The sequence below is a fragment of the Chelmon rostratus genome, chromosome 8, assembly GCF_017976325.1.
Source record: "Chelmon rostratus isolate fCheRos1 chromosome 8, fCheRos1.pri, whole genome shotgun sequence".
NCBI classification, from domain to species: domain Eukaryota; kingdom Metazoa; phylum Chordata; class Actinopteri; order Chaetodontiformes; family Chaetodontidae; genus Chelmon; species Chelmon rostratus.
The window spans coordinates 22,609,334-22,632,201 of record NC_055665.1 but is presented as its reverse complement, the minus strand read 5'-3'; the positions used below and the strand labels follow the sequence as shown (position 1 = coordinate 22,632,201).

The following is a 22,868-nucleotide window of genomic DNA, read 5'->3' as shown; positions in this document are numbered from 1 at the left end:
CCAGGTGCACGTGAAAATATAACCAGCTTCAACAGGAGGACAGAGGCCGTCCTCTGTGTGTTTTCCATCATGTGAGCAAGCGGCTCCTTCAGACAGACAGATAATACACCCGTGAAGGTGACTGATAACATTTTCAGCTGCATTCTCTCATGTTGCCTCCCCGTCCGAATTTTTGAGCTGCCGCGCTGAATTTCCCATTCTGACATTTTCTCTTTGATTGCTGATAGTTTGGAGTCCTGCTGTTATGTTTCCATTGGCAATGTTAACCAGAGCATACATAGGAATGTGCCTCCTCCACTCAACACTGATTTGTCAAAGCAATTTGACTCGCAGCTGAAGCTCGCTCAATTGGTTAAACAACCAAGAGCACGGAGCGGTTGACAGAACCTTTATTCTGAGGAAGATGGGATCTCCAAGACAGACGTCTCATTCTGTGAGCTCGCAGAGAGCCGCACTGACGGACTGACTTAGTCACTGACAGATTGAATAACTTAGCTGCTCTCTGTTGTTTCCGAGGAGTTAATTAAACCGAACATAGAGCCTTGTGGCGCTGGCATGCAGTGTGTGTGCTGCGTGGTTAAGAACTTGATTAATGTGCCTCAAATCTTCACACACACACACACACACACATTATCTGTGAATATATGTATGCATCCTGCTGTTGCTATTAGTGTGGTCAACCACTGCAGATATGGAGAAATCACTCCAGAACTGACCTTCTCTCTGTTCTCAAAGCACATGTATTACATAATTCATCAGCTGTGTGTGTGTGTGTGTTTGTGTGTGTGTGTGTGTGTCTGAGTTGGTTCTGGTCAGTCTCCGCTGTGGCCCTGCGGGGTTGAAGAGAGGAATGAAGTCATTGAGCGGTAGTAAACAAGCGTGCCACGTTCAGATAGGTAGACATCCATGGTCGATAGCTGCAAGGTTAACCTAAGGTTTTCTTTACTGCACGGGGTTTGTGTCATCTTAAACACACACACACGCACGTGTGTGTTTGTATTGTGTGAGGACACTCACTGACATAATGTAATCCCCAGCCCCTCATCCTAACCTTAAAGATCACAACTAAAAGCCTAACTGCAACCCTAACCCTTAAAAGCAGCCCTTTGAAGTGAGGACAAGCCAAAATATCCTCACTGTCCAAAAATCTCCACATTCCCCAGGTCTAAAACTCAAATTGGCTCTCACAAAGATAGCTCTGCAAGTACACACGCGCACAGACACAGACACACACACACACACACACACACACACACACAGATACCTGGCCTTCCGCTCGGCCCAGCTGTGTCTGTGCGTCTGTCTGCATCTGTGTTCACTGCATTTTAATCCTCACTGATTTCCATGGTGAGCTTGTTATTGTACGTATTGTGTTCTCAGGTGATGTGTGGAGGGAAGAGAGTGTTTAGCTGCTCAGGCAGAGGCAGACCAAGGCCGTGTTGCCAACACTGGAAAATAACCTCACTCCCATCACACACTTTCACCTTAACAGCGTTCTCCCCTTCAGTACTGTTTTTCTCTAGTTGGCTCCTTCCCTGCAACTAATCATAACTGCTTCATCCATCCGCCTGTCCTTCCTTAATATATTCCTTCTGTAAATCCCCTACTCACGTTGTCTGTTAGCAAAACAACACTACTTCCTTCCTTCCTGCTCTTTCCCTGTTAATTTTCACAATTCTTTCATCCATTCTTTCCCTTCTCCATTTCATGTTCAAGTTCTTTTTTGTCAAATGCAAAACAGTTACAGTGAAACAGTCGTTGGCCATGAAATTTCTGTTCTCGGGCTCCGTCCAACTGTGCTCTTACAGATATGTATAAAAATATGTTTTTATGTATAAAGAAAAGTCATGTAAGTGGAACAAAATCTAATTAGAATGCTATACATAAAATAGTTCAGCAGCTAAAATATGGGAACATAATATAAAATAAAACATGACAATGTGGTGGTCAGGTGAGGACTAGTAAAATGTGTTAACCAGTGATAGTCAACTGGCGGACCACAGGCCACAATCGGCCCACCAAACCTTCTCATCCGGCCCGCAGAATACGAATGGATTTAGAAAATGTGTACTCAGTAGTTGAAGAGGCTGGTCCGTCCGGAGAGTGATCATAGATTAGCTTGATAACCCCTGACAACAAGCCAAAATGTCTGTGATTCATAGTTCACCTGCTCTCCAGAATCAGAGTCTTTGTGCTCTGTGGACTCACCATCAAACTGCTCGGCTCCCAGGCTGAACGTTCCCTGGAGCCGACAGCAGCGCACCGCCTGCATATCACTAAGCTTGTATATTAGATGCAAGAAGCGTCACTTGGCTTTATTTTCGTTGGCCAATTATTGTATTGAGTCTCAAAGTGAGCATTTTTATTTGCTTCCTGGGATCCTGAAGAGGAGGTTTGAGTTGAGCTCAGGACTCATTCGTTGCTTGTTGAACTGTTGGTTCTGCCTCCTTGGTGGAGCCCTTAGAGCATTTTCTGGTTAAGTATCTAGTTACCATTATGGATTTTCTAGCTTTTTTAGCAGTCTGTTCACAGTGATAGACGCATAAAAATAACATTAAATTTGTAAGAAAGTGAAAATATTACACAATAATAGGCTAATTAGGCCTAAATAAATGTATTTTTGATTTAATTTAACAGTGTCTGCTCAGAAAAATTCTGGACCTTGGACAAATGTAATTGAGCACCCCTGGTATAAACTGTGATGTAATCAGGTTGTGTAGTAATGTAGTTAATGTATGTACATAATGAGAACAGGGTCTACAAAGATATACATGCATATACATATATACTGTGATGAATAAACAGCTTCTAAACAGGCCGTAAAATAAACATATATACTGTGACATGTGCAGGTGTTAACAGGTAGTAATAAGCATGTACACTGAGATGTAAACCGTAAGTAACAGGTAGGTGGAGCCGGGCCAGTGTGGAGGAAGAAGGGCCATCGTCTTGCTGTGCTTGAGATTCTGTCGGTGTGGTGGGTCCAGGTCGAGTTCTTGCTGATGTCACCCCCCGGCAACCTGAAGCTGACTGACTCTCACCATCATCGTCCCACTGATGGTGATGGAGACCTGACCTTCTCCAGACCGACCGAAATCATGTCCAGCTTTTTATTTTCTTTACAAAAGAGGAAGAAGAGAATCAATGTTCTCCCTGGAGGAACTCAACCAAAAAAAAGAGAAACAGTAGTGGAACCTTCTAAATGTGAAAAAGTTAGTCTCCCTCTAAATCTAACCCGTATCCTCCTCTGTGGCCTTACATTTCCTAACGCTCCCCTTGAGGCGGTTCACACACAGAGACAATACTGCAGAGTCACTCTCAATCCCAGTCTGTCTCCCTCTTTCTCATCCTCCTGTCCTCTCTTTTTCTGCGACTGACACATTTTCTCACTCTGCCTCTCCCTCGGTGGTCACCTTTTTCTGTCCATCTCCATTTATCTCACTCTGTCTGTCATCCTCTCCTCCTCCCTACTCTGCTCCGTCTCGCGCAGTGTGGTCTCCCACCACAGTCAATCCATATTGAGCTGTACTAATGTAGAGCCATGGCACATCCATAAAGAGACTGACAGCTCAGGGTTATTAGACGAGGACCTCCTGCCCCTCTGCCTGCCTGCTGCCTCGGGTGGAGGCCTCAGACACATGTCTGTCTGTCTCCTCCTTTACTTGCCTATGTATCGGTGAAATGATACATGTTTCATGCTTAACGGGCCCGAATGGAGGATTGATATTTAAGACTGATTTTTACGGTGCGCGATGGACAGAGTTGAAAATGTGTAACTAAAATAGATAAACATATGAATTTTCTTAAAGGATGATTCCAGTTGATCTCTAATAAGAAGTCAGATGGAATAAGAACCATGAGCAGGCAGACCAAACATAACTTGATCATTTTCTGACAGCTCCAATATATCCCAGTCGGCCCTTACTAATACAGAAGTGCCTGAAAGCCAAGTGAACAAGAATGTCGGACATTAACCAGTGTCTGTCGTACTAATAAAATCCAAATTGAATGGATGTAGTGCTATACTGTCAGCGCACAGTGTTTTTAACCCTCAAATGACCAATGCTGCAACCGTTCAGTCATCCCGAGAAGCATAATGACGTGAACACGGCAACATGGGAATCGTTCCCATCTCGACCGTCACTCCCGATGACACAAACGTGACATCCTTACTGACCTTTCAGGGGCATTCACTTTCAGTTTGATCTCCAAATGAAGTAATCATCTGCCTAAACTGCTGCCTTCTTTCAAACTAAGTCTAATCATCTGGCTGCCAGTGTGTTTTCTCCCCTTCAGGCTCTGTTATAGCCATGTTGTGATGTGCATCGTTATTAAAGCCAATAGACAGTGTCAGTCGGTAACACATAAAGCACTGCAATAATGCTGCTGGCTGTCATTGGCATGTTTGCAGCTAGCTACTGTTTAGCCAGTAGTTAGTTCACTAGCCTTAATGCAGGCCGTAACGGATTAAAAAAATGAAGTCCAGTATTTACAGCACAGTTGCTAATCACAGGAAGGCTTCTTTGTCTGGACTCACACAGGATGGGCCTGTTTGGCACAGGGCCTTGAGGTTTTGGTGCGGCGAGAGGATGACTATGTCTTGTGGTATCTCCAAAGTCATCTTATTTACATGTCGTGTTTTCCTGGCTGGCTGTCCACCGATAAGCCTACATTCAGCGATCACCTGGTTTTGTTCACTGTTGAGAGAAAATATGAAATCTGCAGCTGAGGACCGGAGCTCTGCAGTGCTGCAGGCTAAGCTAGCTGTTGGTCGTCAGCTAACACCTCCAAACTGAAGGCTGCCTTCTTCAGAAACCATCATGTCTTGCTTTCAATGTTTGCACATTTAATATACAAGATGCACATGCTTGAAAGCACCTTTGTTAGAGCTGTCTTTAAGCTAGGTTTAATTCAGAAGACATTCTACCCACATTGTTCAGAATGATGGTAAATAAATGAAACAGCATATCGCTTTTGATGTTATATAATAGTGAATTAAGAGCCTTTTCCCAGTGTCTTTAGGCATCTCAAGGTTCAGCCTGAGCCTTGTGGGACCCTACAGGTGATGAGTGCTCAGGAAGAGGATAAGTTGTGTATCACGAACAAAGCCATAGTGTTAAAAGACGATCAAGAGACAACTCTCCAACATCACTCACACAATTATACACGTGCTTAAGGCAATCAGTTAGAATGACATGATGTGCTGTGTAGTAAAGAAGAGAGGTAAACCTTCTCCAGTAGCTACTGTTGACACTGTATACTAGTCTAAAGCCTAGATTCTCAAAAACCAGTTGGAAACAACATCTAAGCACAAAAATACTTACATAGAAATGCAAGTTTAGAGAGGAGTATTGTTCCTATGGGATGACAAATCAGGCTGTTTTCTTTTCTTAACTTGTGCACGTGTAATAGCAGAGGATGCTAGCAGCTAGCATACCACTGGTCAAAGGGCTGTTTCTAATAGATACAATGGTGGAATCTGTATCAAAGACACCTTTGAGGAATTTTGTGGGAACACTATCTATTGAACAAGTAGAGCATCTCATGTGGGACACAGTTAGCTGTAAAAACATCAGGGAGGGGGGTTCAGAGTAGCAGAGCAGAGTTTTCTGACATCACAGATGAGTCCCAGTTAAGAGGAAAATCTGGAGTTTTATGTTTTTCTTTCTGTCTTTTTTTTTCCTTTTGGCAAACAAAAATGCTCTGAACATGGTTGTGTTTTATGCTGCATTCAGGGGAGGTAGGAATAATTTCTGGAACATGCTAGCAGTGACATTGCACTCAAACTCTTCATCTTTCTTAACCGTTATGTTTAGGGCTACAGATTCACAATCAAGTGATATGATGAAAATTAAAAGTTAAATTAGAGTAAAGGGCAACACACACTAATACATTCGTATTATTGTTTTATGTGTCAGCTCATGAACTAGTGGTGTCGGCAGAGGAAAATCCATGTTTACTCTACTTATATAATCTGTGTCTAACCTATATCCATAATTAGCAGCCTTCTACAGACCCTTCTGTCTAACTGCTGGATGACACTGAATACTAGTCCCAACCTGACTCACGATGAGTCGGCTAACCTCTAAATTGCACTTCATGGCAGCAGCCAAAAAATTTAAATAACTACTCTACGCTAATGTGCAACGAATGGTTTGACTAAATATTTAAATTTATCTTATCAATCAATCAATCAAAAAACAAAACACACATTTCCTCTGTGTGTTGCTTCAGCACAGGATGTAATGGTGGTGTCACATCTGTAGCAGAACTACTCCATGATGCTGGCTCGTGGTCAGAACCTCTGTGTGTGTGTGTGTGTGTGTGTGTGTCCATGCAGGATGTATGCAGATTATGTATCCATATTAGTTTGATATAATTGCACGATGTATGACAAGATAATTGCATGTGTGCATGTGTCTGTGAATGTGGGAGTGTGTGTGCACATGTGTTAGGTCCATGCATGTGTGTATTTATGTTCGGCCAATATAATTACAGGATTTACGACATGATAATTGCATGCATGTGTCTGTGAATGTGCGCATATGTGCATTCATATTTATTCATTATAATTACAGGGTTTGAGACAAAATGCTTGTGTGTGTTTGTGCGTTTGTGCGTGTTGGTGTCAATGGCAGACACACTAAATTAGACAGACCCAGTGAGTCATCATCCTCGCCTAATTTCTTCTTGGGTTTGTGAGCGTGTCTTAGTATGCAAATGTTTGTTGATGTTTCAGGTTTATGATGCAAAAGTGTACGTATGTGCTCTTTGTGTGCCTGTGTGTGTGTGTGTGTGTGTGCGCGCGCACGTGCGTGTGTTCGTGCTTGCGTGTGTGTTTACCTTGTCTCTCTGTGCATGGCTGCCTGCTGTCTTATTTTGTCTCCTTTATTTACTTCCGATCCAGCTTATTTACTAGTCACTCAGACATCCACCCAGCCCACGTTTACACTGACCTAAATAGGCACATCATCCGTGTGTGTGTGTGTGCGTGTGTGCATGTGTGTGTGGTCATCTGTGACCATGTCTATTTGTATCTGTGTCTACAAGTGTGAATGCATATGTTGGTCGCAGTGTGTCTGCATGTAGGCATGTTTATGTAGGTGTTTATATCTGCCTGTGTGTGTGTGTGTGTGTGTGTGTGTGTGTGCTGCAGCTCAGTGTAGTCAATAGCTGTATTGAGGCTCCTGTCATTGTGTAGCAGCCCTCACGTTAATGCCTCAGTCTCCACTCCCTAAATTCCTCTGATTCCTCAGATAGCTGCAGACGTCCATACAGCTGCGCTCAGCCTCCTCACTCACACTCCATTTACTCCTGCTGCTGTTTGTGTCATGACACCAGGACACAGTGCCACTATATAAACAAATGAGGAAGAATTAGTTCAGTTCCTGGGAGTACTGAAACCAAACCTTAGACTTTTCGTGTTGGCTGAATTCATCTTTTGGTTTTGATTTTCACTCAGAATGCACAGTCTTAGTTTGCCACCTAATCAAGACACAGTAGGGGTTGAGGGATTTGTGCTCTGGTTGAAACTGTGTCAGTTGTTGCATTCGGAATATGTGGCTTTTTTGTAATCCTTAGTTAGATAATAAAGACACCACAAAAGTTCTGAATGATGAGTTTTATACTTCTTTAGAAGTCTTGTCGTGAATGCATCACCGGTCACATAGAGAACAAGTACCTACGAGATCAACTGTCGCGCTCCCTGAAAGTTGGGTGCAAAAATGAGACAGATTAAAGAAAAAGGTCAAAATCAAAGCAGCAGAGGCTCAGAAAAGTAGTCCCTACTATTGATCCTGCTCATCGTATTGCATCATCATAATCCCATAATTTGAACTTGATAACATCTGTCATTAGACTCTCCCTGTCTGCTCAACACTCATGTTTTTCTGTTTCTGTTACCCCAGTTTGTAACGCAGGCCTTTTCTCTTGTCTGTCCCCGTCCCTAATGTGCTGGACGGTTGATTGAACAAACTGGATTATGACGGACTTCGGTGCCTGAAAATGGTTTACAACAATTTATCAACGTTTTCTGAACAAACCGTCGTCTCGTCGGCGCAGCAAGGACACGTCTTTTTCATTGCGTGTTCATTTAGCAGCCTTGATTTGTTTAGCTGAACAGCCGCACTGCCTATCTGCTCTGATTCAGTTGTTGATATGATGGCTGAGGTTACTGAGTTTGAGACGTTATTTTGGCTCAGCCTGTCGGCGCTGCCAGCCTGCTGAGATCCTCTGCTAGGTTGGCTAGGTAGCGCGTGGGCGTGTGTGCGAGCATGTGTGTGCACGGGTATTTCTTTGTGTGTGCATTTGCGTGAGTGTGTGCGTTTCACGTGTATCTGTCTGCGTAGCGTGCATGCGTGCGTGTGTGTATGTGCCTGCACCTTATTCATGTGTGTGGGCGTATGCGTGGGCAGAGCGTTAAAGCTGACAGTGAGCAGGCAACCTGAGGACATATTTATGAGGTTTCTCACTGTCGACGTTAACCAGTGAATATTAACCTGATGCTCTCTCAGCACCTTAAGCTGCAAAACAAACAGAGGCAACATTTTCAAATTTTCTTTCTCATCTGAGTAATGCACTGATAAGTCTGTTATGGAGGAAAGTGCATGGAGGAAATGGGAAGAGGGCTAGGTCAGACTGCACCTTTATTGCTGTCAGGTGATTTCATCATGATAAAGATATCATCCATCTTGTATCTGAATAGATGTAGGTCCATGTAAGCCTTATTATGTATTAGCTCGAGGCTTGAGAAAGTGCAGAGTGGGGCCATAAACTCATCAGAACTGTGGGCTTAACTCACCTGTCGGAACTTATTCCCATCTAATTAGATCTGCTGTGTATTCACATGTACGTAAGATGAGTGAATATGGATTAAAAAGCTGTTTTGAGTGCTGACTGGTGAACTGTAGTGTGTGAGACTGAAAGCACACGACAAACGTTCAGCCTCTTGGAGGAAAAGAGCAGACGAGAAATTTGATTTGGTCCTTGGCAATAATGACAAACTGACACTGGAAATATACAGAGAGACACTGGTGAAGCCTGGACACGATCCTCGCCATCCCTTTGAAAGCGCGAAAAATGATCCTCACATGATGTTGCAGTGAACATTACGTCGTGCGGGTGTGTTTTTTCGAGCGGAGACAGGGAGGAGGAATGACAGGTTGCACCTGCGTGATGGTTAAGACGCAGTAAAAGTCTGAAAAAGACAAAATTACAAAAATATTTTTAACTCTAAATATGCCCAGAGAGTTTTTTTTAAATCCCTTGAAAGCCTTACAACATTAGATACGCATTCATTTTCTTTAAATCAGAGTAGCACTAACACAACTATGTGCTGCTATCAGTCTGGCTTTACATCTTACATTGATTTCTGCTAATAAAAGAGGATTGAAATAATGACTGTTCATCCCAGCAGCTGCTCTCTGCTTCCTTTAAATGCTTGACTCAGAATCTCAGTAGGCCTACTCAGAGCAACTTTCCATGGAGAACAGACAGTTCTTCACATTCAGCATTTCTCACCAAATCGCATTGTGTCCATCCTCGAAGATGCGTTCACAGAGGGAGCGGACACCGCTGCCAGCTGCACTGTTTCCAGAGAAACATGATGACAGACATACAGTACAGCTGAGGACCGTGGCACCAGCCGTGGCCAGCAGTCTGGTGGATGCGCTCAGCTCTTTGCCTGCAGCTTGTCATGTGACCATGGCAACCACAGAACCAACCAAAGTTAAAATGTCTTATTTCAATTTTGCTGGTGTTTGAGTAATGTGCAGTATAATAGTGTCATATCGCAGACTCTTCACTGAAGCAGAGGCCCACATGATTAAGCTACAGTGTGTGATGATGGGGATGATGTAGGATCAGATGTAGCCGGTTGTCGGCGGCAGGTGTTCACAATACAAAGCAACAACATTTGGGGCGGATGCAACGGATGCAGCAGTAGCAGCTCGCTGTCTTAATTGATTGGTTCAGCGCCGAGCTAGGTCACGTGACTTGTCGACCAGCAATGTCTCGATGCATAGGTGTTTGCAGGCTCTTCTGACTCGCCACGACTGAAGGTCATAGTGACCTCCTGAACGCATCACACAGCCTCCACTCTAAAAACTCCATGTCTTTACGTGTCCGTGTAGTCTCGATGTGAATAATCATGCAAATGAGGATAACATATGTTTACCTCTGTTTTGGGAATAATCTTGCTCTAAGTTTTGGAATTACACTTCCCATAATGCTTTGGGGGATGTAAACAGAAAGTCTAGCATAGCCATTGATTCAGTGAGCTACGCTATGAGCTACAACCTGAGGCCTGTTTTTCAGCCAATATTTACAGTCTAGCAAACTGACAACGTTAAAAGTGTTGAATTAGCTATTAGGAGTTCCTGTTTGCAGTGTCCACATGGATTATTTTGATCCTGAAGAAAACTTAAAAACCTCATGATTTTCAGGCAGATTTATTTGTGATGCGTATCAGAAATAATGAATAATTCTCAGAAAGTGTAAGTCACACTGAATCTATATCCATATTATCTTAATCGTGTCCATGAGATGCGTGTCACAGGCACTGCTGCTGTTCAGGCTGCTCACTGTATTGATAAGCAGGACAAACGACTAATCCCGTTGTTTTCAGACAACCCGCATCTCTCCCCACACAGTGTGAGAGCCTCTGCTCTACAACACCATTAGTGATTGGAGACTCCACAGGGTCCCGTTAATGGGACTTAATAAACATAATGAATTATTGCATAACAGTGCAGGACAATAAAACTGATATTCATGGAACATGATGTCAGTGAATAGATTCTGCTGTGCAGCAGGGTGATATAGGCATGTATACTTGAGTTTAGTATTTTGATGAGTAGGACCATGCATACTCCGGCTTTGTTCAAGCATTGCTTTTGGGTATGTTTTTGATTTGCTGTAAGGTCCATGAATACAGCATGATAAGTTTTTATGGTATTTTCTACTTAGCGTCAAAGTAATAGGGAAGATGAGAGTGTCATGGCCTTCTTCCCTCCCGCTCCAGGCTTCACATGAGGGGAAATTCACATGAAGTGTTCAGTGGTTGCTGCCAGGCCAGCAGGAGGCCGCCAGACAAAGCAGACAGAGAGGGTTAAAACACAGTGTAACTTCGCTGCCATATAGCATGACTGCATCTCCCTGAGGCATACACAGGTACATTGACTTACTGCTGAGAACACACACACACACACACACACACACACACACACACACTCAGAGCAGAGCGGTAGTGATGCACTGTCTGGTCTGCAGAAAGGAGACACAGCCTGAAGGTCTCTCTCTCTCTCTCTACTTCTCTGCCTCGTTCTGTCACTGTTTCTCTCTCCTTCACTATGGGTGTCAATTGTGCCAAGTCAGCACAACTCTGACATGCTTAATTATCCTGGTAGCCACAGAGAGGGGAGGGGGAGAGGAAGGGATGAGAGGGGTGAAGGGAGACAGGGGGAAGGAGAAATTAAGGGAAAGGAAGAGGAGACAAGAGGATAGAGAAAGAGTAGAGTAGATGATGAAACAAGGAGGGGGGGTGAGGTAAGGAGGGGAGAAAGAGTCAAAAACAGGGCAGGCATAAGAGGAGAGGAGGCAAAATAAGAGGAGGTGGAGACAGAGGAGAGGAGTAGGGATGGGAGGTAAATGAAAAAGAGGAGTGAGGCAGAGAGTTGGAAAGATGCCCCAATCCTTCATGGCTCACAGACGCATCTGCAACACATTTATTACCTTACTGCCCTGCAAAGCTGCTGCTCGCCTCATATCAGGGATGCAGGCTGGAGGGCAGAGAGAGCAGGCAGTGGGAGAAACGGCTGAAATACAAAGAGCGATGGAGACCAAGAGGACATTAAACAGCCTGACACAGACGATTCACACTCAGCATGGAAAATGCTGCACCGCACTACCTTGCTAATCTGTTGTATTTTAATGCATGTGCATTATACTCAAAGCTATAGACAAACCTGGATTAAACAATGAGTTGATATTTCAAGACAGGTGGGGACTGCAGACCAGCTTTATTCAAAGGGGTGCCACACAGATTTTATGCATGAACATTAGTTATTGAGGAAACAATTCAAACCTTCATGATGTGCTTCAATTTAGTAACTGAAAATGAATAATAAGTTCAAAGTCATTTCTGAGATAAGAGATCTGAACCAAGAAGTACAGACTAAAGGTTTTAGTGGACTCAGCAACTGTTTAACGTTAACAAATGTCACAGATTTGCATTTTTTCATTGTTGACACAAAGGCCCGTCAGCTGTGTTTCTGCTGTTGAAGCCAATACAACACGCAAGGCTGGATGGTGGAAATATGACTTGGAATAAGCAAAATAATAAAATCTGCCAGCAGAACAGGAGAATTTCTAATCTCTAATTTCTATCTAGTCTCAAAGAACCCACAGTTATCTAAGAAGTAGTGCGTCCAGACTAAAAATAGGTACACTGTCTGGATACAAAAAAATTCTGACTTCAACGAAGCGATTTTCTACTGGTCGGCTGCTCAAACAGCTTTATGGTTCTGCAAGTTCTAGTTTCAAGCATAATAATAACTCAGTAAGATGTTAAAAAAATCTTTAAAAAACAAAAAACAATTAATGAACGACAAAGCTTGAAACCAGTGAAATGTTGTCACATAAAAAAATGGCCTGGGAAGAAGACATACAGTAAACAAGTAAACATGCATGTATTCCCAGATTTAAGAGATTTATCTTACGTAGATTATTAATTCATCAGTGTATGAAATCTCAATGTACGGCTGCTGTATGGAGTAGCCGAATGGCTGGTGAGGTGAGTGTTAAAGTGGTAGTGGTCAGTCTGGTGGCGGTCACGCTCACAGGTTGCAGTGTTAATGTGCTGATCTTTACCACGTATATTCTTTACCAGATCTGTCATCTTTAGCATTTCAGCATGCTAACATTTGATGACACGCCAGTTAGCACCAAACACGGGATGAGGTTGAGCTGCACAAGATGAAAAGATAGTAGGATCCATCCTCTGGGACTATGAGTGTGTGCATCAAATATTTATGCCTAAAGAGGGGGACTGACCGACAGACCTGCATCGCCATCCATAGAACCACGCTGCTGGCTAAAAGTCTGTTTAAATGACTCTGGGATGTCTCATATGGAAAAGATTGGGCAGGTCTTGGTGAGAGGAGCATAATATAAAAATATTCATCCTCCACTCCCCCTAAAATACCACTTTAAGTCTTAGTACCAGCATTAATCTCAGCACTTCATTGGAATGATAAAATGACTCAGTGTAATCAATTTTCTCCACATAGAAAATCAATACTGGGAGTCTTGCAGCCCGTCTGCTGTGATGGTGAAATAGACCGACTTTGAGCGTTATCACTGGAGGACATGGAGGGGTCCATGTTTCCTCTGATGGCCCTACTTATTGCCTTCGTACACGCTGTATTGTATTAGCAGTGTGCCACAGCATGTTACGCCATAAACAGCCTCTTTTTTTAATGTGTGATAATGCTGCTGCTCTGAGAGCTGTGACTGCAGCAACAGCAGCCCACTGACTCTCATTTACTCACACACACACACACACACACACACACACACACATCCAAACGGACGCCCAAGGACACTTTGGTAGCCACATACCCAGAAACGCACACACACACAAACACACACACACTGCAAAAAAACGCGTATCCGGCCCCCAGTCTGTCACTGGCAAGCGTCGACTACAACACTTTGTTATATCACAGGCACAAACACACACACACACACACACACTCGTCAAAGTGCAATTCACGTCACATATTTTCTGTCTGAGTCTGCATGAGCAGTTTTCTCCTCCACTGCGGGATTTGATTTCTCCTTGTTAGAGAACAGCGCAGGAGTTGAAAGTAACAGGAAATAATGAAAAAAGAAGCCTCTCTGTCTCTCAGCAATCATTTCTTTGAAAAGAAAGATTCCCTTTTGAGGCCTTTGATGGGAAACGTTCGTTCTGCAGAGAGTGAGGCAGCTGAACGTCAGCATCACACCTCCTGTTATACTCCACTGGTGTCATGATAGAGAGGTCAGCCTGGTTTAACTAGTAGTTTTACTCTTCCTCTGATGCTCTACTACCTAATAACCCTCCGCTTCCTGTCTCCCACTCCTTATCAGAACGTCATTATCGCCTTCATCCTCAGAGCTCGCATCACCCACAATCTTATCATCATCACCACAATCCTCATCATCACCCTTCTCTGTCCTCCTCCTCTCTTCCTCCTCCTCGCTGCCACTTCCCTTTCTTCCCTCACTTCCTCTTCCTGTCTATTGCCGCAGCTGCCATCTGTCCTGTTTTCTTTCTGCTCTTCGGATCCTCTCCTCCTCCTCGTCTTCCAGCAGAGTGTTTCCTCTCTCGCCCGTCGAGGCAGACGGGCCGACAGCTCCTCTGACTGACAGACCGACGTCAGAGGAGATGACGGACAGACAGACGGGCAGAGAGGAGAGGCAGAAGAGATGATGAAGAGTGTGAGAGAAGAAGGGAGACGATGGGAGAGTGCTTATGCAAATTCTGATGTCTGGTAATTGGATTAGCTAAGTTTGACAGCAAACTTTGTTCAAATCTCATCCGTTTCCAGGCTTACTTGAGGCAGAAAGGTTTTTGTGAAGATGTGATGTGTGCTGTGAGAAAGATGTTCTCGTCCGGTGTACCGCAGGGTTCCTCTGATCAGAGTGGTTTAGTCTCAGGATGGACTGCTTGTGGACTGAAATGTTGAAATGTTGCTCGCCGTCAATCCCGTGTTTGACCAGAAAGTGCCGAGTTAGTTATTACGAAGTGCTTTGACGTTCCGACACCATAAAACACGACAAACCTCTGCTGACAATGAAAACATCGCTTGTTTGTTTTTTCTGGATTTTTGAAATGAATTAATTTCCATAAAAATAAGTCAGGCTTGCAGCTCTTGTGTGCAATGACTTTCAAAGTCAAACCAGCATTGTTTGAAGAATATAGGAGTATGAGAGAAGAAGGGTTTGCTGCCTATTATAGTTGAATTTCATAGTGAAATCAGTTCATTTCTATGGAATCACTGCAATCACCACATCCAGTACATTCACATCAGTGTTGGGCTTTGAGTGAACTTCGCTGAACTCGGCGACGCACACTGGGATTGTTTTCCAATAGTTTGTTTTCCACCTGTCTTTGACAGTGCTAACCTTTGAGCTGTGTCACACCATTCAATATCAGATCACCCTGCTCTGCTGGATCATGAACTGCTGCACTATTATAGTTCACAGACATCTTATAAATTCCTGGTTTTACCTTATTTTCCTGCTCGAAAGTGAGCGAGCTACCTTGCTAAGTGTCAGCGCGGGGACTGCAAACCAGCTGCGGAGCTGGCACTACTGCTGACCGCCTGCGGACCACTGCTGTGGGCTGGCTGTGGCTTTGACAATGTTGTTTTGTGAGTTTTTGTTTAGGAAAACTGGTGCAATGGACATTTTAGTAGGAACTGATTCTTGAGAATGACACTTGTGTGCAGATGAGTACAATGGCGCTGAGGTCTCTCCTATTCCTGATATTTTAATTCTGAGCAGAGCTGCTTGAAACCAGACCCAAGAATTTGGTGATAATAACTAAACAACATTTAAATATTTTCAGGGATAATTCAGTGTAGTTTTTGTGGCTCGGATACAAGGAGAGTTCAGAATCAGTTCAGCATTTTTTCCTCTTACCTGCAGTGCTGTTTATCTGTTTAGATGGTTTGGTTTTGAGCTGCTGAGTTCTAGAGATGCTGGCTGTGGAGACCTTTCATGGCTTCTGCTGTTCAAAGCACCATAAAAATACATCTGACAAACAGCAATGTCTCCTTCCTCGAAACCATGACCCTTTTACTTAAGATAATCCACAAGCCTTGTTGTGAGCAGATTCATGTACGAACTATGTTCTTTCGACCGAACTACACCTGCCAACCGTATCACTGCGCTGAAGGAAGCGCGCAGGCTGACATCGCTAGCTTGTGGAGATGAGTTTGTAACTAGAGTCTCCCATCAGCCTCCTGTGTTACTGTGACTGACCAGCACTCGCATGTTTCTGGGGCGGCCTGTGTGTTACTGGTTAATTTGCCAACATCAGAAGTGTAGAAGTACAGAAGCATATTAGCATGTTTGAGCTTTTCATTGAAGCTGCGTGGTGTTTAAACTGACAGAAACTTTCCCATAAAGGACTATTCCATCAAACTGAAATATTTTAGATGTCTAGTGCATCTGTGTGTAAAAATTTCCCCAAAAGTCAGTCATATTTTTCCCCTTTGGGACCTCCACTGAAACATAGAATAAGGTTTTATGGTTCATTAATATGTAACGGGGCGATTTGTTTGATGAAACATTTGGCTCACAGGCTTGAAATGTCTTTTATGCACTTTTGCTTCTGTTTGTTTGTGAAGCCCTTTGCTCTGCATCACACTCTGAGTCGTCCAAGAGCACAGAAGATGTGATCGTGACTTGCAGTGCGAATTGCAATGAATGAAACTGATTTCAAAAGACAGCCTCAGCTTTTCCTGTGAGGCTTTATACTGTGAAGGTTCGACATTGTCATGAAGAAATAGTGTTTAACAGCAGTAGCTTTCTATCACTGTAAGTAATGACATTTCTGTCTATGAAATATGTGTCTACTGTGACCTCTTGTATAATTTCATCTATGCTCTCATATACTGCAGAGCGTGTCTTGTTTAATGGTATTCTTATGAGTGCTTTTGTTTGCCTCCTGCTCATTTCTCCATCCTTTACATTTAAGTATCTGCTGATCAGATCCTGGCAGAAGAGGGGGGGGATCATTCATCTCACCACTCTGTCTGGCATTTTCAAATCACACTAATTAACCTGTATGTGTCTGTGTTTGTAAAGGCGGCTGGGGGTGGGGGCTGCGTAATTCACGAGGGAAGATTCGCGCCGACAGGTTTACTGTTGCCTCACATTTTCCGACATTTCAAAGCTTTGCTTCAAATTCATGTGACAGCTGAATGGGAGTGTTGCTGGAGAGGAAGGAAAAGAGGAGCAGCGGAGGAGACAGAAGATGGCCAGAAGATGGGAGAGTAAACGCAAAGGCACAAAGTGAGAGGATGGACCGGGAGGAGGCGAGGGGGCAAGATGGGAGAGCAATAGAGAGTAATAGAGCTGGAAAGGAGAGGATAGACAGAAGAGGAGATGAGACTGAAAGAGGAGTCTAGACAGAGGAGAGTAATAGATGAGACAAAATGAAAGACAGAGCGAGGAGAGGAGAGGCTGGGCAAGTCACTGAGGCTTCACTAATTGCCACTCAGAAGAAGGGGAGAGGGTTTGTTCCAAAGAACGGTCATGCTGGTCTGTTCTTTGAATCGGATCTCTGTTCCTGCCTTTTTTTTTTCCCCCCCGCCACCGTCTAGACAAGAGCAGAACAAGCTGTTCTTGTTATGGGAGGAAGAGGAGAAAATGTGCAGTGTCATTAGGTCGCTCAGTGCCAGCCGGGCAGATCGGAAGGACTCGCACCAGGAACGGGCCTCGAGGTGTTTGTCGGCGTGTGTGTGCGCAGGTACGGGCCGTCGGGGCTTTGTGTGCGTTGTGTGTTAGCTGCAGCGAAACCCAGACGCCCCCGACACATACACACACACACAAACACTCATTTCCTTCCCCTTTGCCTCCATCTTCCCTCTACTGCGTCGGCAAATACGAGAAAAGAGAAGAATCCCGACCAGAAGTGTGAAGAATCTTGCTGAGGCTTGATTACAGCAGTCGATCAGACCTTCCTAATCACATTAAGTAATGAGTTTGGCACCGAGGAGTCAAAGCTGATTTGTTTCTATGGCAAAGACATCATTTGACTGAATATTTCAGTGGGAGTTGTGTAAGTCGGTCCAACTTTCTCAGCCTCACATACTGACCACATATGAAGCAGCGCTCATTTGTGAGACTAAACATGCGAAATCGCTCTGCAAAGACGAATCCAAAATAAATCCCATCACTGTGCAACGTTTTCACTCTCTCTGTTCTTGAATGCTGCCTTTTAACTATTTGGTTCAAAACAAACTCAGAGCAACCTCTGGAGTTTCTAACCTCCTGTGCACGGCAACAAGGACACACGTGCACACGCACGTGCGCGCAGATCGCAGATACACATTCCTGCCAATGGTTTCCCATTATTCCACTGATCAACAGATGGCGGTTTAACAGTGCAGCGACAAAGGCAAGTAAGAAGAAAGCTGTTAGCATGCTAACATGCTAAGATGAGCTTTAGCTGATGAGGAGCGCTGCTAAGCAGTCTGAAGTCAAACTGGGAACATGGAGCTTCAAAGACGCGACCACTAACTATACAGAGTCGAACATAAGACTCTTTTGAGCATATAATGCGAGGACATAGTGGCAGCGTTGGCTTGATAATGTGGGTTATTTATGAAGTGACGACGTTGAAGTCATTGAGTTTTGTGTTGCTCTGGGTTTTATTTTTCTTCATGTTTGAATTTCGAAAATGATGAGCTTTGTAATGTTCTTTAGATTTATATTTGAAAATTCTACTCATGATGGGATCGTTTGAAGTAAAAAAAATGCTACATTTTGAGTTGGTGTCAGAATGTTTCTATCATAATGAGGAGGAACGCCGGTTGGAGGGACCCCCTGGGAGTTTTGCCTTGGGCCTCTACAGACTCTAGAGACACCACTGCATATCAGCTCATGATTAAATGGCCAACCCCGACTACAGGGACTGACACTGAGGAGAATGTGACCATCGAGAATGAAGAACGTTCTCCTGTTGCATGCTGGGAGGTCTCATTACATGCCTATGACACTACAACATAGATTAATTAATTTCTAATACTCCACTGCCAACATGTTTAAATCCCAATAAGAAATAATGCTTTGCTTAAAACAACAGCATTATCATTCACTTTTCAGCACAAACGTCAGGGTATCTCATGCTCTGCTGCCTCCGTTTGGACCTGTGATGTTTTCATCTGTTTCTTATGAGTACAATACTAAATCTCTGTGCTCCTCTAAGGCCATCGTGTCAGCTGATTTTGTGCTTTAGTGGAGCATGCTCCTAAACAAATTTCCATTTAAGTGAGCACAAACCAGTTTACACATTAACCCTGGAGTCCTGGGGTCTCTAGGTTTGGTGGTCCAGCCATCCAGCCTCGAGTCCCTCCCTGGTGTCTTGGTTTTCATGGCACTTGTGCCTTTTTTTTACTTCATGATTGATTTTCCTTTGTTGTAGGAGGATGTTTTTTTTTCTGCTCTCTGCGTGGTGGACTAAACAGAATCTAAACACAACAGTTTTCTCTCATCTTTGTTGTTTAATCAGGACGTAGACATGCCACGCCTGTCAGGTGGATGGTCTTGGAAAAAGAAATGCTCATTAATGTGGATTTTAACAAAATTTGTGGACAAAAGTTAAGAAAAAAGGTCTTTTATTTCAGCTCGTAAAAAATGGGTTGTTGTTACAGTCTTATAATTTTGTTCAGCGTAAAGCTGAAAAAAAAAAATCTGTCTCTCAGAAAGAAAAGAAAAACTCCATGGTTTCCATGGAGATGACATGCAGTGTTTTCAACAACACTGTTACGAACCCGCCTCCACCACCCGATTATTATTTGTTAAAGTTTGTGTGAGTTTTAATTACAGTAATAATTGTGTTGGCAGTCATGAATTGGAGCCCAGCTAAACAGTGAAACTTTGTGACTTTGCCTGAAATGCAGTTGTAGCGTTAGTGAAGGGTTGACTCTGCTCAGGCAGGAATGAAGACCTCCAGAATAGCAAGCATTAAAGTAAATACACTGTTCAGCCTTCATTATTATTATTATTGCCTAATTCACACACAGTTCACACACTTACTTGTTAATCGCCGTTTTACTCAGATTGGAATTCACTTGCTGTTCGAAGTGTTGAAAAATAAAAAAAACAATGTCTCCTTCCAGAAACAGTCATGTGGTTACGCTGGATAATCCACACACCTGCCAACAGTTTCATTTGCAGCTATTATGTAAAGGTAAGAAAAGCAGTGCAGTGCGTCTCCAGAGGGAGCGGTGTGAAGGCTGACGATCGTCTTCAAGTGATGTCACTTGAGTCAGCATCGGTCGGGGCTGAAGCCTACAAGTTTGAAAATGAAAAATGTGGAAATGTGCAGATGGAAGGCGGATGGAAAGCGAGCAGCCCAGACCTGCTCCTCTGCACTGTTTGTGGGAAGCATATCAAGTCTTCATTAGCCTGCTAGCATAACACACCTGAATGTGCAGCTGAACTGTCAGTGGCTGGTTGCATTGTGGGTAATATAGGCTCCAATAAAAAGACAATATCTCTGGTCTTGTTACATATTTTGTCCATAAACTGTCCATAGAGGGTCTGACAGTCACATTTCAGCTGCATCTCCAAAGAGCCCTTTCCTCCCTCGTAGTAAAAAATAGCAATAATTTGGAAAATAACTTTCTGACTGCTACAAATGGCTTGTGTGATTTCAGTTGAAGTAGAAAAGAGCCAACATACACACGCAGTATACTGAACGCGTGCCGCCACAAAGCCAAACAAAGCTGGCGCCTTCTCAAGCTTTTTTCGCAGACCATATCGCTGCGTGTGTGTGAGTCTTTATCATTTCAGTTCCATTTATCCTCTCCTCTCACTTTGTGGAGTCGTGGTGGGCTCAGTGTGAGTGGAGCCCTCGCAGAATGGCTGCACACATCACACTCGGGGGCACACCGACATGGCCTTGCTTTCCAGTGCATCAAACACTCTGTTGTTGTTATTTTCACTTATTATGATTAAAGTTCAGCATGATTATTCATTCCCTCCAGAATATATAGCATACATTTTTCATTTTCACATTTGTAGTTTCGAGGTGGGATTTTTTTTTTCCCACCAGATAGTGCTAATCAGGCGTATTAATATTTCGGGGGAAAGGAGCGTTTTGGTAATAACCGCGACAGAACATTATGGTTCGGGGCTGCGGCACATCAAAGGCCTGTTTGAAAAGCTGTTTATTTATTTGTTGTTTTGAACGGGAGACCACTTTTCTCCTGACCTTGTTTCTGTGTGAACTCAACACATTAACTCTGCTTTGTGTTTGAGCTCACAGGTAAAAAAAAAAAAACATTTCACATGACCTTGCACATTCTGAGGCGTAGATAACGGGCAGAGCTGCACATAACAGCCCCGTGTTTGAGAATTTTGTCGTCCATACAGTTTATCAGTGCTTTTACACATTTTAGAGCACTACTACTAGTGACACTGGTGTGTGTGTGTGGGTGTACTTTTTTAACTTGTTTTTTTCTATGTACAGCTCTTGCAAACATGTATTTCTATCAAATGTATTTATTTATTTATTATTGGTTGATTGTGTTCATCTTCCCAGTGTTTCAACTGCAGAAAAGGGGGCAGATCAATATTTTTTTTTAATCATTCCAATAAAGACAATAAATAAATAATAAATAAGGACTTGCAGACCTTGAATAAACAAAACATTTTGTTCTCTGAGGATGCAAAGTGGATCCTGATGACTGTGAACGCAGCTCTGTTCAGAGAACTAAGCATTTGAAATGGCTGTGCTAAGAAATGTTTCTTCTCTCTCTGCCCCCCCCCACCTTCCCCGGCTGTACAGAGTGCAAGTTCCACTGCACCAATGGGAATTGTTTGCGTCTGGGCTCGCTGATCTGCAACCAGCTGAATAACTGTGGGGACAACAGTGATGAGGAGAACTGCCCCGTGGTCACCCAGCACCCTCCACCAGGCATCTTCAACTGTGAGTGCTGCAGGATGCTGCTCCACCTCTGTGCCTCCCTCTCTGTACCTCACACCATCAAACAACACAAATAGATACAGACTCACGTCTTCAACCTCCTCTCTTTCCTCTCTGCTGTTTCGGTTCTGCTCTCCCTGGGGTCTCTTTGTCGATCCCAGCGAGCAGGTACGAGGTGGATGCTGAGGTGCAACATGAGGGTTGCGCAGTCTTTTTCGGGCATGGTGCTGCAAACCCTCTTTCCGTGCAATATAATGAGTTTTCTCAGCTAGATTTTCTGGAATGATACTTTTGTGGCACGTAGATCAACAAAGTGGCGAACGCCTGCGCATCATCAGCACGAAGATCATAAACCTTCATCAGGCATTAAAGAAACAACGTGATGATCATTATCTTTACAACAGAGCCACAGGCTATGGACTCACATAGAGTCAAATCACAGGAACATCTGAGACAATAAGATGTTCAATAATTAATCCAAATGCCTACACAAATCAATATATATACACAATAAACCTCACCACAGTATAGCAAATAGAATGCAATAAAAATCTGTGATGAGGAAAATGTTGGGGAAAGGCAGCGCTGAACAGGTTAAACTATGCAGCACACAAAAGAGAAACACTTCCATTTTATCAAACATAACGACCGACAGCGACTCAGAGAGACGGACGGGTGACGCACGCTCCACGTCAGTGGTTATTATAAAATAATAACATTTTTGTCTTATGAAGCCTGTTACTACTACAGACTACTGTTGTCCATTGAATGTCTAATGTTACTCAGCCTGGTGGAGACAGTGTGTCCGCCTTCGGTCCTGACCACACCTCAGGAGTGTTGCTGCTGAAAGGACGGAGACACGTTCCACCAGTCAAATGAACGTTTCAGTAGTGCCTGCCCGTAACTGATGTCTTGCATGTGATGTGATACTCCCAGATAAACCCAAATTATACAGTCAGAATCTACGTGTCCACGAGGGTCCGTGTGAAGCAAATGGCTTCATCTGTCCTCTGCAGCCCAAAAGTTCATACGTGACTTTCTGTAGTCACCCAGTATATTATACACAGATGTATACATGCATGCTCTGTTTTTACTGTCGGGGTGTCAGGAAGGATGGATGGACATCCAGAGTGATGCCAGAGGCCGCAGTTCACATCCCGTCCCG

General features: G+C 43.7%; 1 protein-coding gene across 2 annotated transcripts in view; it reads left to right on the top strand.

Moving 5' to 3' along the window:
* The window catches only part of LOC121610373 (low-density lipoprotein receptor class A domain-containing protein 4-like), a 202,762-nt gene that overhangs the window by 80,881 nt on the left and 99,013 nt on the right, over positions 1-22,868 (top strand). For both annotated transcript variants that reach the window (XM_041942425.1, XM_041942424.1), the window contains one exon: positions 21,566-21,706. In XM_041942425.1, coding sequence (XP_041798359.1) covers positions 21,566-21,706 — 141 coding nt within the window. The remainder of the gene's footprint in view (positions 1-21,565; positions 21,707-22,868) is intronic.